Raw genomic sequence first — 19,632 nt, 5'->3', positions numbered from 1 at the left:
TCCATAAAAGAGTAATGAGGAAATATCAATATGGACGGCTTTTTCCCACAGAGAACATGGGGATACCTTAGAAATTAAACAACTAATACTTACAATAACAATAGTGTTGTGAGTATATGTGCACTTGATAAAACAGCTAAACATATGTAGGGCACTTTGGTCTTCATTACTCTAAAGAAAAATACTTATCTGATATTTAAAAAAAAAATACAAATCTTTTTCCAGACAAGGTGGCCACACAAATAAAAAAAAAAAAAAAAAACTTCCATAAACAAGTATGTGGGTATATATATATATGCATATAAATGTCAAAAACTAAAAGTATTGTACCCAAGACAGATATATATATACACACACACACACATATATATATATATATATATATATATATATATATTAGGCACTTTTAACAGATTGCATTAAATCACAGTGTTGCTATCGACCTAATACTATACATGTATTTTATATATGGTATTTTTAACAGCATTAAACAAGGAGCAACTTTTGATTTTTTTTTTATTTTTTAATCAACCAGAAACTGCAATAGTATCCAAATACTGTGTATTTCAGCAATGCTGTGGTGCTCATTGGTCCCATATTGACTAGTTGGTGCAGTTAGACTAGGTACTTAAAATAGTGGACTATGAGGTCATACTTCAACTCCAACGCTAAGTCCATTCACCTTTCTATGAAGAACATCCAGCAGTCGCTCCAACCTATAAGAAATTAAGTAAAACAAACAGGTATTATAATTAGTCAAAATTTAAACATGATCTTGTCAATTAGAGTAGAAAAGTTGTGGAATTGAAAAAAAAAATTATGTATTATTAAACAGGTGAACTCTGTATAGTCAGAACAGTGTTTTCTAAATGTGGTTATAATCGAATGAAAATGAACATAAGCATTAGTTTTCCAAAATATTACAGTTGTTTGTAAGACTGAACCATCTGTAAGAATCATTTTAAATAATAAGTTTTGCTGTATGTGAAAAGGAAAGTCATCATTGACTTCATATAAACTTAGGATCTGATGTCAAGTGGTTGTCAAAAGTGTTTAATGTACACCAAAAACTGACTGATGAATTTTATTAATGGCTTCTGATGCTATTTTTTAAAAAGCCATTCAACCAGTCCAGTAGTAATGTTATATGTGTATGAGAACAGATAGTGGACAACACAGCAGAGCTAACAGATACTACTACTACATTACTGTGATGCATACCTAGTTTCTGCCTTTTCAAATTCTCTGATCCAGAAATAACTGGGAGGAGAAACACAAATACTTGAACATATTAACTTCTGAATACATTTTTTTTAGATTACTTTCTACCTAAAAAAGTATTATTTGTAAAATGTTCATCAGATAAAAAAAAATTATATAGATAGTATGAATCAGAGCTGTACTACTCAATATGTTCTACGTTGATAATAATATTAGTAAAATAATAAGAGGAGTTTACCTCAATATAGTGCGTATATTTTTGTTAGATTCTTTTAACTGCGTTAATTTGATTTTTAATTGTTTTAAATTGATTTGATTTGTGTTAAATTGATTATTTGATTATTTATATTTTACTCTAATGTACCCGTAAGTTGTCAATTTTTTCGTTTTTTCCGTTTTAATTTCTGGAGGGTGTCATACGGAAGTGTTCTACGCACTATATTGAGGTAAACTCCTCTTATTATTTTACTAATAAAAAAATTATATAGAGGGCTTTTATGAATGACTATTTACTTGTACAGATTTCTTATTTTCAGTTTAGAATCTCATCACAGTCATAATTTGAAACAGGGGGTTGGTAAACAGTTGATTGGGGGTTACAGAAATAAAAATATAATTTTCTGAACAATGCCAAAAATCTCAATAATTACTTGCCTGATTTAGTTTTTTAAGTTTCCTTCAAATTTTTTATGTCAGCTTATCTAATGTGCCTTTATAATGAAAAATTATTCTTATTCTACAACTAGCATATTTTATTTAAAATAGAAAAACACTTGTAGAAACTGGGATAGACTGATCTCCTGACTTTTTTTTTTTTTTTTTAAGAAAATAAAACAAAATTATGCAGGGGAAAAAAAAGGAGTAACTAATACAAGATGTTACCGATAAGGGTTGAAGGCTAATATAGTGCAAAAGATTAACAGCTCCTGGTCTAAAGCATTGTGGTACGTGATACACGTATTAAATAGTAATATACAAGTATATATATAATACAAGTATTATATATTCTAAAAACATAAAATAACACAAATGGAAAGGAAATTTTATTTTTCTCTACCATTCTATGCCAGAAAAATTACAGCAAAATGTGGAGCTTGAACATGGCATGCTTAATCTGAAAAGGTAGCAATTCTATACATACACACCGAAAGGAAAATTCTAGCATGTAAAATAAAATTATGCAAAAAAAGTGAATAACTAACACAAGGTATTAATTGATAAGTGTGTTAAAGGCCAGAGAAATATGCAGCAGATTAATTTAACCCGTTCCTTTCCTCTGGGCTCTGAGCAGTGAGATTTTTTCATGAAATTTCCAAAATTCATAAAAATTAAAACTTTGGACATTTCAACTAGCAATGATTCATCAGTTAGCAATTTATAGCACAAACCACAATTTCTTTACTTGTAGTGTGCGGCCACAAGTACGAGGTTGTGGATTTGAACCCATATGTTGCCACAAAGAGTGGACGGCCTACTGTGGATTGTAGCACCAGAAAATCTGGCTGGTTTTAATAATAGTAGCCTATCCACTGATCGCCTATGAATTTTTCTTTATATTAATCTTGGACTTGGTGCATAATGGCCAATGCACCATAAAACAGCAAATTAATCATAATAATTAATTCAATATATGCAATCACAATAAATATGTAAAATATTCTAACATAGGTGGTATCAAGAAATTTATTATTTAGCAGAAATTTATTATTTATTTATTTATAAATGCTTTTAAATATAATTTATTCTTATTTTGGCTTTGTTGCCCAGCATCATAATGAAATTATTTCAAAAATCAAATTAGAATTAAAAAAAAAAAAAAAAAAAACACCAAGAAATTATACAAAATTTGCAAAATAATTAAAAAAAAAAAAAAATCACAAAAGAACTAGAGGAAAATTGTGAAATTTTGTCATTACTTCTTTCTTGATGTAATACTATCTTCTACGTCTATCATTTTATTCATTTTCATCAACTTTTATATCTGAATTGCAGAGAATTTCAGCTTTTATAAGTGTCAAAATCAGCTAATGATTGCTGACAGGGCCAATGTTCTTTTCTAATTTTAAAATTGATTTTTGTGTAGCAATCTATTATAAACTGTATCTTGTAATTCCTTAGAAATGTAGATAAGAGAAGACAGCACTTACTGGAAGATTTGTAATGTACTTTGAAATATAAAACAGGGCCCATAAATGTAAAATGTATATATGTACTCTGAAAAAAGGTTAATGAAATGATGGCATATTCCTCTGCATAAACAAAAAATATTAATGCAAATACTACACATTATATCCTCATTAATCTGACATCAGATTATTTGAAATTCAACATATTTCAAAATCATTAGTTTCTTAATTTAACAATATATATAGTTTTTATATGCATTTTAGTACAGACAATCCAACATACATATCTACAATGAAATGTGAATTGAATTGGGTCCCACAACTTGTGAGTAACTTGTCTAATTTGAAAAGCTTACTCATTCTCAAATCCTGTGCTCCTGAGCTAGCTCCAGTTCTGTCACCTTTTTACGCTTTTTTATTCCACTCTTGTTTTTTCTTGTGCTTGGAAATTTGCTCACATCATTTTAACTGCTTGCCCTAAATCGATCGAAGGTGGCTGCAGCATTCTACTCAGCGGCAACGTATAAGAATAAGATGCTTGTATGGAAAATAATGCAATCACAAACACAGGATTTTTTACTGAATGAAGTAATAAAGCTGCATTTTCTGTTTATCTGTCCCCTCGTTACTAATTTGTTCCAAAGAAGAAACAACACGTTTGAATAATTCTATAAATACAGTGATTGATTCTGTCTTTCACCCCACCTAGTTGAACATAGCTACTTTAATCTCTAACTTTTTGTAATAGGGCATAAATTACCAATCCTTTCCTGAAGAAGCCTGTTTCGTTTTGGTGTAATGAAGAAAGAATAGCATGATTCAACTATTCCCTTGCAATTTATTATCTTTTTCAGAGCAAGATGGCTTATGGATAGATTCAGACACCGAGAAGCACAGTGTACATAGAGTGCAGATGGATACTTGTCGAGAACGCTTGTTTTCAAGTCTTTTGCTTTACTGCACATTGCACCAATGGCATCATACCCTTGTCCTCTTAGGTATTTCAAGTTTATACCCATTTTCATCATGTAAACTGGAATAACAAAATCACTATGGTGCATTATAGCCCTAGCTGCTGATGTGCCATTAAAAGACAGACCGACCGAATCACTACAAATTTGGCATTGCATTATGCACATACAACGGTACATGACATTACACTTACAATATCCATAAATTTTTAAATCTCTGGCCTTTAACAGCATACTGTAACACACGACAATGTATACTATGTGGAGATAGGGGAAACTCCTGGTGCCATTAGACCCTAAACACACTTTACACTTATGCACATAAAGCAAATCAATTCATACTTCTCTATTCTGAGGTGTGCATTCATTGAGCACAAAAGGGAAAAAAAAGGTGTAGACAAGAAAAATAACTTTTCTCTTATCTGTAAATGATCCTTCAACAAATCTTCAATAAAAAAATTAGATACCAGAGTAATAAGAATCGTAAAAAAATAAAAAATAAATCTACAGCAATGAGTAACATATATTAGTATCAAAACTGGACAATGTTTGATGATCGTCGTCATGGAAACTAACGAAAACTGGAATAATAAATTTACTTATATCTTCAGCCTTACTATCACACAAGTTAGAAAAGAATGGTGGTAATGGGTAAATTTTGTGTTCTGAGAAACTTGAAAATGTAGAATCACAGAATAGTACATGATGTTTGATCACAGCTGCATAACTTTCTCTGCCAATAAAGCAAATGAAAATCTCTGTGATTGGCTGAATTTTTTTGTTTCATTTCCCACTCTCATTTCCCCAGTTTCTCCTTCTTTGCCACCACAAATGAAAACAGAACAGATACATATAAAAGTGTTATAAAATGTATTATTCACAACCAGTAACAAAGTCCTGGTCCTGTTAGCTGTATAGAAACAAAGCAACAGACAAGGGTAGAATGTTGTTGTTAAAATGGCAAATGAACCTCAAAACCATAAACTTAACAAACCTACATGCTTAACTCTATCTGGTCATTGTTTATTCTGCTCTTTGTACACCATGAGATAAATGCTAATTACAGGAAGGGTTCCTCCCAATGCACTGGTGAGTTTCAGAATGTCATATGTGAGGATCAAAGGATCCGCAATTTAGTTGTCTCTGGTTAGCATAATAATAACTCATTCTTAGTCCAGGTAGTTTTTTTCTTTAGATAAACAAAAAAAGAGAGAGCCAAATCTAGGTAACAAAACAACAACACTGGCCATAGCTAGACTGTTATGTGACAAATTTGTGTAAAATAAAACATATTGCCTTCCGACAGCAATCAGAGCATGCATACACATAAAAAATATAAAATAAATGAACCAACACTAGAATAAAATCAGACTGATGTATTTTTATATTTGACACTGGTTTTTCTGAATATTTCACTATCTATTTGCTAATATTTCTATAAGCGTGGCATCAATCTTAAGAATACTCTGGCGGCAAGTTGCCAGATTGATAAGAATGCATTACATTTCATTTAAAGAAATTCTCGTTTATTAATGAAATCTGTTAATTGTCTTGAGAATTGTATTAGTTTAGCTACAGCTTGACATACTGTAAGTTTTTCATTAAATTATTTGCCAATAGCTTATCACTGCAGTACTCGCCTCTAAATCCGTAATTAAAAAAGTGAGCTCACAGAAGCAGACAAGAGAACTTCTATGAATTCACATTTTTTAATTACAGATTTAGAGGAGTACTGCAGTGATAAGCTATTCTAAATAATTTAATAATAACTGTTAAGAAATGAATCTGTCTTCCAAATTTCATGGGTCCCTTTCAAGCTTGGGCCCCAATGCAGCTGCACTGGCATAGTTACACCACTGAATAAAATCATTGGTTTTTCCAGAGATTGGCTTTTGGTTAGCTCTTTGTAGACTGGAACTCCTTAGAGAATAGAGAAGCAAAATGCCTCCTGCATTCTTTTTATTTAATTTTGAATTTTTGGTTAAGGGAGGGTATATGCCTCTCTGCCCCCACCTGAATACGCCCCTGATGTGCAGTACTATCATGCTGATACAAATATGGCCTCTTTCTCTACAAAAAAATCTAAACCACACAAAATATATCTATACTACATCAAACTTCATTGTTGGTATAAATACAATCTGTGTGAATCCATTATTTGGGCACACACACCACACTATTACACTCCTGTGGAAGGGACCTGGGTCCTCTCTCCAAAGAACTGACAATTCAGGGAAGGATGTCACAATAGGCAGATGAATTCATGGTTTCATGAATGACAACCAGCAGATCAATCCAAACCACACAAAACAGGCTCATACAAAACTACTACCATAAAATATCATTGTTAGTATAATATAAACTGGTGAATTAATTTTTTTTATTTTTTTAGGCAAACACCACACTCAGATGCATCTGTCTGATGCCTGGCTTGTGGAACTTGATTCAGCTCTACAGGTGATGTTGTGCCACTATTGTAATGGCCAATAATACTACTCTCTGAACCAGGAATTATGAGGAGCAGCACCATGGCCATGATATCTCCTTCTAAGAAGTGTTTTTCTGATTGTTATTGATCCTGCTCTCATCTCATTGTAGTTCTCTCCACTGTCTATGGAGTGAATTCATTATAAGTGCCTTTGCAAATGCCTCTCACTACCCATTTTAAATGTCAACATGCTCTTGAGTCACTAATAGTGAGCTAACTGGCTTGGGATGATTGATCATATTAACTTCTGACTACTGTTGCATATGATGTTGTTTCCAACAGTTGATCCTAGGTGTCCCACTCTTTCTGTGTCAGATAAATGGACATACCCACTATGTTACCACCTTACTCTCAAACTCTTGCAAAGCAATGTGGGTCCTTTTCTTACACCATTAGAATTCCATCTCTCTGTCACTGAGTGTGTATGCCTTTTATATAGTACTTTTAACTGGTAAAGCAACTCTGTCATGTGGCTCTTGGAATTAACTACTACTTTCAGGGAATGAGGTGTCCCTGTTTTGTTAGAGGATAGTGCATATTCTACTTTACTTCTACGCATATGCAAATTGAAACATTTCTTATTTTTTTGTTCTTATCATCATTGGATTATATACTGGATTTGTATTTCACTGGCACCTGCCTTGTAAATGGGTTTGCTTATATTTAACCTCCCAAATACCATAATAACTCATATTACACTTCTGTGAAATATTCTTATTAATATATCCAAACTGAAATTGGTTTTTTTTTGAGGGTATATTTATGGCTGACCAACACAAAACAACCACTAATACAACTTCATCTATCAAAAAAAAAAAAAAAAAAAAAAACACACACACAATTTTATAACAATTTTCTGTTTTAAGGTTTGTTTTCCTTAACCTTTCCATTATTACTATGTAATTATTATTATAATTATTGTGAAAAAAAACATTGTGCAAATATTTTTTAACAGGGTATGGAAACACCTGGAATGGCTATTAATGCAAAAAAATTGTATATACTTTACATATAAATTAACAGATGACACAGAAGCCTATGGTAGATATAAGATGGTCTGTAATCAAGTCACAAAGGAGATTAGGCAGACAAAGGCAGATTATGAGAAATATTTGGCAAAGGATGCAAAGAAAAACAGCAAAGAGTTCTTTACTCATGTAAACTCTAGAAGGAAGGGGATGAATCAGATTGGTCCACTTGATATTGATGGTTCAACGGTTGATGATGCTCAGGTAGCTAACAAACTGAATGCGTATTTTGCATTGACACTTACACATGAGGAGTTATTCAGGGAGGGGAATGCCAGAGTTGTATTAAACTCTGGCAGTGAGCTAAATGATTTTGTAATAACAGAGAGCAAAGTGGAGTAGAAATTGTGGAAATTAAACATAAGAAAGGCACCTGGGGTGGATGGGATCTATCCAGTTATATTAAAGGAGGCAGCAAAAGCACTTTTTTTTTTTTTTTTTTGGTAGTTGTTGGCGCATAGGCTTCTGTGGCCATAATGCACCTCCCAAGGTTTTTGCAGTACTTTGATCCAAGCCCGAGGCGGGAATCGAACCCGCAACCTTTGGGTTACCAGGCAGGCACTTTACCCACCTAAAGAAGCACTGCAGGATCATCTAGACAAGACTGCAGTAATGATTCAGACAGAGCATGGATTTGTTAAGGGGAAATCTTGTCTGACCAATTTGATTGGACACTATGATGTGGTCACAAAGGAACTGGATGCAAGGAATAATTTTGATATCATATACTTGGATCTTATAGGAAGGCTTTTAATATTGTTGCACATGGAAGACTGCTGTACAAATTGGAGCAGTGTGGCATTAAGGGCAAGTTGCTGCTATGGATAAAGGGATGGTTAAGTTAGAGAAGACAGAGAGTGGTAATCAATGGACACCAATCTTCGTGGACTAATGTTATTAGTGGAGTCCCCAGGGTTCAGTGTTGGGGCCATTGTTGTTTTCTGTATTTATTAATGATATCGGTGAAGGTATAGGCTTAATGTCTAAGTTTGCAGATGATATGAAGGTTGGCAGGGTGGTTAATGACACCAATGACAGTACACTACTGCAACAAGATCTAAAAATGTTGAGCAGATGGGCTGAGAGGTGGAAACTGAAGTTTAATAGTGACAAATGTAAAGTACTGCATATGGGTAGCAGTAACCCCAGAGTAACATATCAACTGTGTGGTACTACACTCAGGGTGGTAGAAAATGAAAAAGACCTGGGAGTAATTGTGCAGTCAGATATGAAATCTTCTGAGCAGTGCAGATGGTCTGCAAGAGTAGCTCATGGTGTCTTACCAATGATATACAGGAATTTTTCTAGCAGGGATAAGGAGGTGATTATCCCCTTGTATAAGGCAATGGTCAGGCCACACCTTGAGTACTGCATACAGGTCTGAAGGCCTCATTTTAGGAAGGATGTAGAGCTGCTTGAGTGAGTACAGAGAAGGACAACATGACTGGTGAGGGGAACGAAGAAAGGCTTAAGTTCTGCAAATTGCAGCGTCTGGAGACTAGGCACCCGCGAGGTAATCTGATTAAGGTGTATAAGGCCTTGAATGGTTTGAGCATGCTCAATGCTGATGGGATTCTTCCTCTTGCCCAGATTAATTGCCTGAGGGGACATAAATTCAAATTGAGGAAAGACAGTTGTAGAATAGATTTGCAGAAATTTGCCTTTAGTCAGCGGGTGGTTGATTGCTAGAACAAACTTCCATCTAATGCTGTAGAAGTTGACAGCTTAAATAAATTCAAGGCAGAACTAGACAAACATTTGGAGTGAATAAAGGGGGAAATGGGAAGGTTTTTTTTTTTTTTTTCCGACTGATGCTGTATAAGCGCTTACTTTCTTGCAGGCCGACCTGGCCTGGCAACCCAAAGGTCGTGGGCTCGAATCCCGCCTCGGGCTTTGATCAAAGTACTGCATTATGGCCACAGAAGCCGATGCGCCAACAACTACCAAAAAAAAAAAAAAAAAAAAACTTTCTTGCATCATATGCCTCTACTAATGCTAACAGCAAGCTTGTCTAAACTTTACTTTCATGTAAGTAATTGTAACTTGTTTTTGCTGTTTTGGTGGTTATACGCATCTTATCAATGGAGTTGGAGAGAATGGGGCTGGTACTACATTAAAAATAAATAGCCATTATATATTTCCTTATGAGAAATACTGTTTGCTCATGGTGTAGAACTAGAGCAACTTGTTGCAATAGCATCGCAACCTGTGAGATCAAAGTCTACTCTGAGGATACCAAAGTCTAGTATAAGGAGACTAATGTTCTTTATACATATAAAAATTGATACCCATTCATTATAATTAAAAGTTATTAGCAGATGCATATACATGGTTATCTCTAAGTCTTTTTTTCCATGTCTGGAGAATAGGCTTAAATCCCTCTCCCTTTTTTCAATTCTTTTCCTTGTTAAGAAAAAGTAAACTTTACAAGATTAATTAATATTATAAAATTACATTCTACATAATTATTTATTTGCTATATACTAAATAGCTGCATGTAATTTTATACTACCTTTTACATTTTTCTTCAGCAGCATTATGAGCCTTTATCTCTTCTTCCCACTGCTGTTGCAATGCAGCTAACTGAATTTTCATCTGCTCTAAACATTCTGGAGACTCATCATATGAAGATTTCAGCTTACTGGCTTCATCTCCTTTGCCTTCAAGTGCAGAGGTTAACTCTGAGTGTGAGTTGACACAACGTATTCCACAGCCTCCCAAGCATGTAGGAAGAGTTTCAGTTTTTTGAAGAGTTTCATAATCAGAATTGACTTGTCTATCTCTTGAAAGCGTGGTCTGTAAACTGACATAAAAATTAAAAATAATGAATTTAATCCATGTATGTTCATTGGAAGGAAATTTCAGAACAACTTTCTGCTAAGCAGTGCTATTTAAGCTCATGCAACAGGATACTTATTTAAGCCCCATAAGCTTCCTTTTCCATGATGAACCTTTTCACCAAGGGAAGGGAAGAAAACTTAAAGTCCTGAATCTGTGAGGAAGTATTCTGTTTTGCAACTTAGGTATAAATAAACTAATTATAAACATTTATATACAGTAAAAAACTCCCATTGTAACACTCTCACTTATGGTGCAATCTTTTACTGCTGTTTTCTTCTGGTTCCATGATCAATTCAGTTAAGTTGGGGGAGAAGTCCCCACTTATAGTGCTCTTTGGGCTGGTCCCTTTGAAAGTGCTAAAATGGGAATTTACTGTATATGAATAATAATACAAAGATAGTTACATTTCTATACATAATATGGGAAAACTAATTTTACACAAAATATTCAATAAAAAGGGTTTTTTTTTCAGTTTTTTTCCTAAGTAACAGATTAATGGAAATTTCAAAGCAAGAAGACACTACCATCTGATACTACCAATACTGAAATAACTGCTATTGAAGAAAATTTAATAATGAGTGAATAATGTATAAAGGTTTCAGGGATTGCTAGAGAAGTGCATATACCCACTGGAAAGATCATTCATGAGCAGTTAGAGATGTTCCACAAAAGCTGTAAGATGATGTCCCACAAAACTTGACAACATACCTATTCATAAATAGAAATTATGCAACATGCCACTGAAGAATCATTATGAGCAGCTAAATCACCCACACCACAGCCAGATTTAGCCTCTGGTGACTATATTGGAAGGCAAATTGCTGCCAACCATTAGAGACCATTTCAACCTACCAAGTAACTGCATCTTTCAGGACGACTCTGCTCCTTGTCATTGGGCGAAAAGTGTAAGTAGGCACTTCTGTAGTTACTTTAGCTTCATTTCTGCATTAGAGGTTCGACAGTAATGTGTTACAGGTGAAAAAACGGTTGGAAGAATGGTCCACTGCAACTCTTAGCTGGCCAGGAAACAGCCCAGACCTCAATCCTATAGAGAACTGTTAGCATCGTGTGGAATCTGCAGTTGCCAGAAAGAAACCAAAGACCCTTTGTGAACTTAGGAAGCCATAATTCATGTTTGGAACCATGAACTATCAGTTGATTATCTTCAAAAATTGATCTTGTCAATGCCTTGACGGTGTGCTGCTGTCATCAGGGCCAGAGGCGGTTCAACTAAATATTAGTTTACACCTGATGAACTTTTCATTTTGTTTTCCATTTAAAATGATAAACTGAAGCAAACTGAGGACTTCTGATAACATTTCAGCTATAATTGTCGTGTTTACCAAAACTGTTGTATAAAGGTTGCAAATGCTCATTTTGGAATATTTTGAGAGCACCTGTGAAATATTACATAGCTTTGCCTTAGCTATTAATAAATATCTTTTGTTTATATTTCTATTTGTGATGCTAGTCATTAACGTAACATACCATTGTGAAAAAGGGTTAGAAATGTGAAATTCCTAGGTGATGCACTTTCTTTGAACAGCAGTGTATGTCCAAAGGACAAATTCATAACATCAGAGAAAAGCATTTACTATATCAATATATCAAAAAGAGAAATAAATCTAAGCTATTCCTTGAGCGACATGGTGTGCAGATAAACTGCGTTGTTTGAAGATAATATAGTACTCAAACCTACAGTTATGTTTATTTCTGAACTGGAAATATGTACATAATGAAATCAAACATTTCATAGTATTTTTTTGCCACTTCTTCAGTGACTACAAAGACAGTTACTAAGGGTTATTATTATGGAATTCTTAGAATTTTTAGTATTATTAAAAAGTTTTAATAAATGAAAAACTTAGATCCAATTCGAAGAATTTTGTTTTAAGGTTAATTTTATATAAGTAAATGACAATAATATATAAATACTTACCAACTTGGTAAGATCTGAAAAAGGGCACCTTACGAAGGAAGAAGACTTTGAATGTTTGGGCTACAGAGTTTGGCAACTAGAGACACTTTGAGGTGACCTGATTGAGGTCTATAAGGCTCTGAGAGGGAATAGTAAAATGAATGAAGGTGAAATTTTCACTGTTATATATGATTCCAAAACTAGGGACCATAAATTCAAATTATGGAGAAAGATTTTGATTGAATTGTAGGAAGTTTTTTCATCCTTTTTTCCTTCTCCATGGCTCCTCTGGGCAATCTGTCATCCTCCATTCTCTTCACATGGCCAAACTAGTCTAATATTTTCTCCTTTATTTTATCAATAATGGTTTTTTGGATGTTCATCGTATTCCTTATCACGTCCGTCATTTTAAACTTTTTCAGTTCTAGACTTTCTTGCTGATCTTCGCCAAAAATCCATCTCAACAGCCAGTAGTTTTTTTTTGTCTTTCATTTAAAGTCGAAGTCTCACATCCACATAATAAAACACTTTGTAATATTGCATTATATATTTGATGGTTAGTTTTGTTAATATTTTTATTCCATAGCAGAGATTGAGCATTTCTATGGCCTTTCTACCTTCACCCATTTCCTGCATCAGCCTGAATAATTGCACTCAGTTTTCACCTGTATTCCATCTAAATCCAGAACATTCTTACTTCGATTCATGTACTCTCGTCTTATTAAAATTTACTGTCAGTTCCCATGTTTTATATTCTTCTAGTAACTTTCTGCTCATATAACTTTGCATCATCATCATCCTGTGCCACCACAACTTGGTCGTCTGCAAACAGCAGACTGTAAAAGGTACTCATTCGGGCCAAAGGAATACCCACTGAACTGCACTTCTGTGACCATGGTCTTAGAACAACTTCAAGAATGATAAATTTCCATTGTTTTTTTTTATTACTATCTGATTTTCTATTTTTGCTAGTCTGTGGCTTTCTTGTACTATATGGATAATGCTAATAATAGCTACATTATGTACAGGAACGACACGAAGAAAGAACTGCACTGTGTATGTATGGAATGCAGATGAAAAATTATGGCAAACAAGTATATGCATTCCATAATTTCATGCATATACTTGTTTGAGTATACGCATGAAAATACTCTTATACAAGCTTAACTTTCTTGCAATTACACGACATTAACCAGTTCTCGAAAACAACCATTGCTGAAAAGCTCACATCCAGCTTCATACTTAGCAAAGATTTTATTTCATCATAGACTTGTCTTTTGGTCGCTCAGAATAGCAAATTCAAAGTGCTGCAAGCTTTGTACCTTTAATAATCAGAGTGAATAGGTTCCAGATCACTTTAATAAAAATGGGGGAGATGGTTTAAAGTACTGGATTTTGTTAAAAGAGTTCCAAAATTCAGAATACAGTTAGTGTTTTTAAAATGTTTGATTTAAAAAAAAAGAAATGCAAGCTTTCAAATCTTTTTAAAGTTAAATATCAAAAAGAGCATGAGGTTGGTAAATTTTTTTTACACTCGTTTTGTCTAATATCATTAAATAACAATATTCAATTAAATCTTTTCATTACTCTAATAAAACTTATAGAGATATATCAGAAAATAGTAATTCAGTGCTGCTGCACAGCTACAAGTGTAACTGATTAAGAATGATAAATTACTCACTTATAACAAATGCGAAAGGATTCCAGTTCTTGTTTTAATTCATTAACTTTAGACAATGCAGCATCTCGTTCTGTTATTACTTGACAAAGTGCATCCTACATTAGAAATTCAAAATTCCAAATCATGTTACTGCAGATAAAAACAAAGTTTTAAAAATATCAGTAATAGGTAGTTATTAATATAAGTGATAATATCATTTTTATGATCTGTATTTATTATCTATTTGAAATAACTAACTATTGGATGATCAAAAAGTCACATCAACATCAATATATATTTTGTGGTCTGTAAGGTATACACAAATATAGTAGTTGAAGAGAAAGAACATAGGGTTGATATACACAACTTACAACTGTTTATGGGCTAATTTAATACATGAAAGTGGAATGATGGAATTTTAATAGCATATATAAAATACACTGCATTATTACACACAATACTTGTATAGATATTCAACTCTACTAGTACCATAGAACATACTTCATTATTTAAAATGTGTTATACAACCCTTCAATTCTTTTTATTAAATTTTAACTGATATTCCAGTATTTGGTGTGGCAGCAATTGCACTTTTTTTCTTTTTTTTTTCTGGTTGCCTTGCCCGAGCTTTGTGTAAATGTGTACTTGATTATGATATTAATTAATTAGATGCTCTTGGTTATGTGCTAGTATTTTTTATTTTACCTGCTCGTATGTATTACTCTCTCTCTTCTCTTCTACATGATTACGTATAAAGATCAGCTTCTCTCTCTCTCTCTCTGACCAAGCAACAAAGGATGCTTGCTATTCAGTGCCATTCAATGCCTGATGTAGCAGTCCTGTGACTTCTAACTATACAGATATGCATGCTGGACTAAAGGGAAAAAATAAAAAACCATTGCCTATGGACTACATCATACAATGATTTCCTAATTTGAAAGTGTCTGCAGTTCTGCCCAGACATGATAGGAGGGAGTACATGAGAGCCTTGTCAATCAATTCGGCCCTAGAGGGAATGTGCAAGGCTCAAGGGATAGAATTTTTTTCAGCGTGGTCTGTGCTTGTTAACAGAAGAGACTGCTTCTACAGGGATGGGATACACTTAAATAGAAAGGGTGCAAGAATATTTGCTGATGCTATCGAGGCAGTGTTAGGTGGGTTGGAAAACTGCTAGCTTAGGGGGATTCACAGACTAAAAGGTTAAAAGCAGCCGCAGACAGAGGTGAAGGTGATTCCTGAACAACTTCTATTAGAATAAGTAGCGACCTGAAGCAAGGGGTGCCGGGGGTTTCAGAGACTGATGGCAGTCATGAAACAGGTGGCTATATGGGATGTGTCAGGGTAACTAGGAATAGGTGCATGTATGCTTGCATGTATACCTATGCTAGAAGTATAGTAAATAAATTTAATGAATTTGAAGTGTTGGTCAAGACATCAAAGGTGGATATTGTTGGAATATCAGAGACGTGGTGTCACACTGATATTAGGAATGCAGAATTGTAATTTGGGGAGTACAATGTGTACAGAAAGGATAGACAGGATAAGAAGGAGGAGGTGTCATGCTGTTAATTAAGAAAAACATAAAATCAAAAGAAGTGCATCCAGTTGATATAGATGAACAGTGGTGTACAGAAAGGATAGACAGGATAAGAAGGGAGGAGGTGTCATACTGTTAATTAAGAAAAACATAAAATCAAAAAAAGTGCATCCAGTTGATATAGATGAACAGTGCACTGTTGAGTCAGTTTGGTGTGACATAAGCACTGTGAAAGCAAATATAAGGGTAGGAGTGTGTTATAGGCCTAATGACTTGAATGAGTACAATGAACAATTGTACAGAGAAATAGAGGAGGCTAGTAAATCAGAATGTCTTATAATGGGGGATTTTAACTTCCCAGATATTAACTGGAACTTGTGGATTGGTCACTCTCACACACACTAGTAAGATTTTTGTGGATTTATTGGATGATTGTTTTCTGCATCAGCATGTTCGAGAGGCAATCAGAGAGAGGGTAATACTCTTGATCTTGTTATCAGCAGTGATCATTCGTGTATTAAGAATTTGCAGATAAAGGAACCACTAGGTGGCAGTGATCACAGTGTACCGATGTGGGATTTACTTAAAGATATAATTACCATCAGGGGTAAAGGAAAGGGTTTTTGCTTCCGTAAAGGTGAGTATAGTGGTCTCATACAGTTTTTAAATTCTGTACAGTGGGATCAACTGATGATGTTACCAACAGTAAATTCTAAGTGGAAAGCGTTCAAAGAATTAATCGTGGAAGCTACTAAAAGTTACATGCCTATTAAGAAATATTAGTTCAAGGTTTAGGCCTAAATGGTTATCAAATGAACTAATGAGACTCGTGACAGAGAAGAAAAATGCATGGGATGCATATAAATTATCAAGAAATTCAGAAGCCTATGGCAGATATAAGCTAGTCAGTAATCAGGTCACAAAGGAGGTTGCCGACCGGGCTATCCGGGTGGGTAAAGCGCCTGCCTGGCAACCCACAGGTCGCGGGTTCGAATCCCGCCTCGGGCTTGGATCAAAGTACTGCAAAAACCTTGGGAGGTGCATTATGGCCACAGAAGCCGATGCCCTAATAACTACCAAAGAAAAAAAAAAAAAAACAAAGGAGGCTAGGCAGGCGAAGGCAGATTACGAGAAATCTTTGGCAAAGAATGCTAAGAAAAACAGCAAGGATTTCTTTACTTATATAAACTCTAAAAGGAAGGGGATGAATCTGATTGTTCCACTTGATATGGATGGTTCGGCTGTTGATGATCCTGCTCAGATAGCAAACAAACTGAATGAGTATTTTGCATCTACATTCACACATGAGGAGTTATTAAGGTTTGAAAATGTCAGAAGGTTATCAAATTGTAGCATGGTGCTTAATGATTTTGCAATAACTGACAGCAAAGTGGAGGAGAAATTGTTGAAGTTAAACATAAGAAAGGCACCTGGGGTGGATGGGATCTATCCAGTTATATTAAAGGAGGCAGCAAGGCAACTAAGCAAACCCTTAGCCATAATTATGAGAGCATCCTTTGACTCAGGGGAGGTTCCCACGGACTGGAGATGTGCAAATGTATCCCCAATTCACAAAGGGGGATCGAAGGGTGACACGAGTAATTACAGACCAGTTAGTTTAACTTCTGTTAAAATAATTCCGGATAAAATAATGGAGTCACTGGTTAAAGATGCATTGCAGGATCATCTAGACAAGACTACAGCAATAATTCAGACACAGCATGGGTTTGTTAAGGGAAAGTCTTGTCTGACAAATCTGATAGGATATTATGATGTGGTTACAAAGGAACTGGATGCAAAAAATAATTTTGATATCATATATTTGGATTTCAGGAAAGCTTTTGACACTGTTGCGCATGGAAGACTATTGTACAAATTGGAGCAGAATGGTATTAAGGGTAAGTTGCTACAATGGATAAAAGGATGGTTGAGTGGGAGAAGACAGAGGGTGGTAATCAATGGATGCTGCTCTTGGTGGATTAATGTTATTAGTGGAGTCCCACAGGGTTCGGTAGTGGATCCACTGTTGTTTTGTTTATTTATCAATGATATTGATGAAGGTATATCAGGCTTAGTGTCGAAGTTTGCAGATGATACAAAGGTTGGCAGGGTTGTTAATGACAGTAATGGCAGTGTGCTACTGCAACAGGAGCTAGAAAATTTGGGCAGATGGGCTAAGAAGCGGCAACTGAAATTTAACCTTGACAAATGCTTTTTGTTATGTTTTGTTATTTGGTTTTTCGGAGCATTAGCAACTAAGGCCATATTGCTCCGGGAATATGCGGTGGTCATCCCACTGACCTTTCCGCATCCTCCTTATTTGGTGGTGACGGGCTCGAACCCCGGTCTAATCAAGAAGCGTGTGCTACGCACTGCTGCTCCTTCCCACCTGGCTACGAAGGCGCCTTTTGACAAATGCAAAGTACTGCATATGGGTAGAAGTAACCCCAGAGAAATGTACCAACTGTGTGGGACTACACTTAAAGTGGTAGAAAATGAAAAAGACCTGGGAGTAATTGTGCAGTCAGATATGAAGTTTTCTGAGCAATGCAGACAGGCTGCCAGGGCAGGTCATGGGGTTTTGTCAATGATATATAGGAATTTTGCTAGCAGGGAAAAGGAGGTGATTGTCCCTCTGTATAAGGCAATGGTCAGGCCATGCCTTTAGTACTGCATACAGGCCTGGAGGCCTCATTTTAGGAAGGATGTAGATTTGCTTGAGCATGTACAGAGAAGGGCAACAAGATTGGTGAGGGGAATGAAGGGATCCTCTTACCAAGAGAGCTTAAGTTCTGTAAATTGCAGTGGCTGGAGACTAGGCACCTGCGCGGTGATCTCACTGAGGTGTATAAGGCCTTGAATGGGTTGAGCACATTGAATTCTGATGGGATCCTTTCACTTGTTCAGATTACGAACCTAAGGGGGCATAAATTCAAATTAAGAAAAGACAGATGTAGAATAGATGTGCGGAAATTTGCCTTTAGCCAGCGGGTGGTTAATTGATGGAACAAACTTCCATCTGTCATTGTGGAAGTTGATAGGTTAAATAAATTTAAGGAGGAACTGGACAGGCATTTGGAGGGAATGGTGTGATTTTTTTTTTTTTTTGGCTGATGCTGCATAAGCTCATACACTTGCTTTCTTGCATCACATGCCACTACTACTACAAATATGAATGCAAGTCCTCTTTCTAATCAATATAAAAATCACTGTGCTAAGAAATCTCAGATCTAGTTGCAAACATCTTCCTTTTTCAAATGACTGCCTTAGCTGGCACACAAGAACACGTTAGTCAATCTGAAAATATATGCATAAAGCTTCCATCAGGCACAGTTAAATTGTGGATTTTTTTAAATACAAATAAAGGCATACTTCAATTATGAATTTATATCAGGTCATACTGTTAATAAGACTATGTATTAAGAGTTGCAATCAGAAAGAAGAGTCCTGATCTGTAGGAAAGGAAAAACTGTAAATTACTCAATGACAATGCTCACAGTCATTTTCAACAATAAATTCTGAATGTCTCTGCAAATACTCTGACCATCTTACAGCATTCTCCTTATTCATCAAACCATGTGATTTTTTTCCACAAACTGAACTCATTAAAGGGATGATAATTTTACAATGAAGCAAAATTTATGGTAGCTATGAATAATGCAATCAAGGACCTTTCAAAAAATGATTTTTAAGCTTTTTTGTAATTGTAAAAGTTATTTTGCAATAAAATAAAATGTGTAAATAGCCAAAATCCTTATTTTTAAAACTTTAATGTGCACTTATCTATAAATATTATATTTTTAAAATAAAAATTCAGTCCTGGAACTTCTTCATCTGCCTTT

At 34.9% G+C, this 19,632-nt stretch overlaps 1 protein-coding gene across 1 annotated transcript in view; it reads right to left on the bottom strand.

Annotated features, from left to right (window-relative positions):
- Positions 1–649: 649 nt before the first annotated feature.
- The window catches only part of LOC150084891 (uncharacterized), a 129,427-nt gene continuing 110,444 nt past the window's right edge, over positions 650–19,632 (bottom strand). Inside the window, exons 11-13 of the mRNA XM_090376383.1 lie at positions 14,275–14,369; positions 10,347–10,637; positions 650–716 (exon numbers count right to left, since the gene is read on the bottom strand). Of these exons, the coding sequence (XP_090232509.1) occupies positions 650–716; positions 10,347–10,637; positions 14,275–14,369 (453 nt within the window). The remainder of the gene's footprint in view (positions 717–10,346; positions 10,638–14,274; positions 14,370–19,632) is intronic.

Source organism: Mastigoproctus giganteus, chromosome 6 (genome assembly GCF_048544385.1).
Source record: "Mastigoproctus giganteus isolate SK-2022 chromosome 6, ASM4854438v1, whole genome shotgun sequence".
NCBI classification, from domain to species: Eukaryota; Metazoa; Arthropoda; class Arachnida; order Uropygi; family Thelyphonidae; genus Mastigoproctus; species Mastigoproctus giganteus.
The sequence above is the reverse complement of the archived record's forward strand: the minus strand, read 5'-3'. Positions and strand labels throughout refer to the sequence as shown.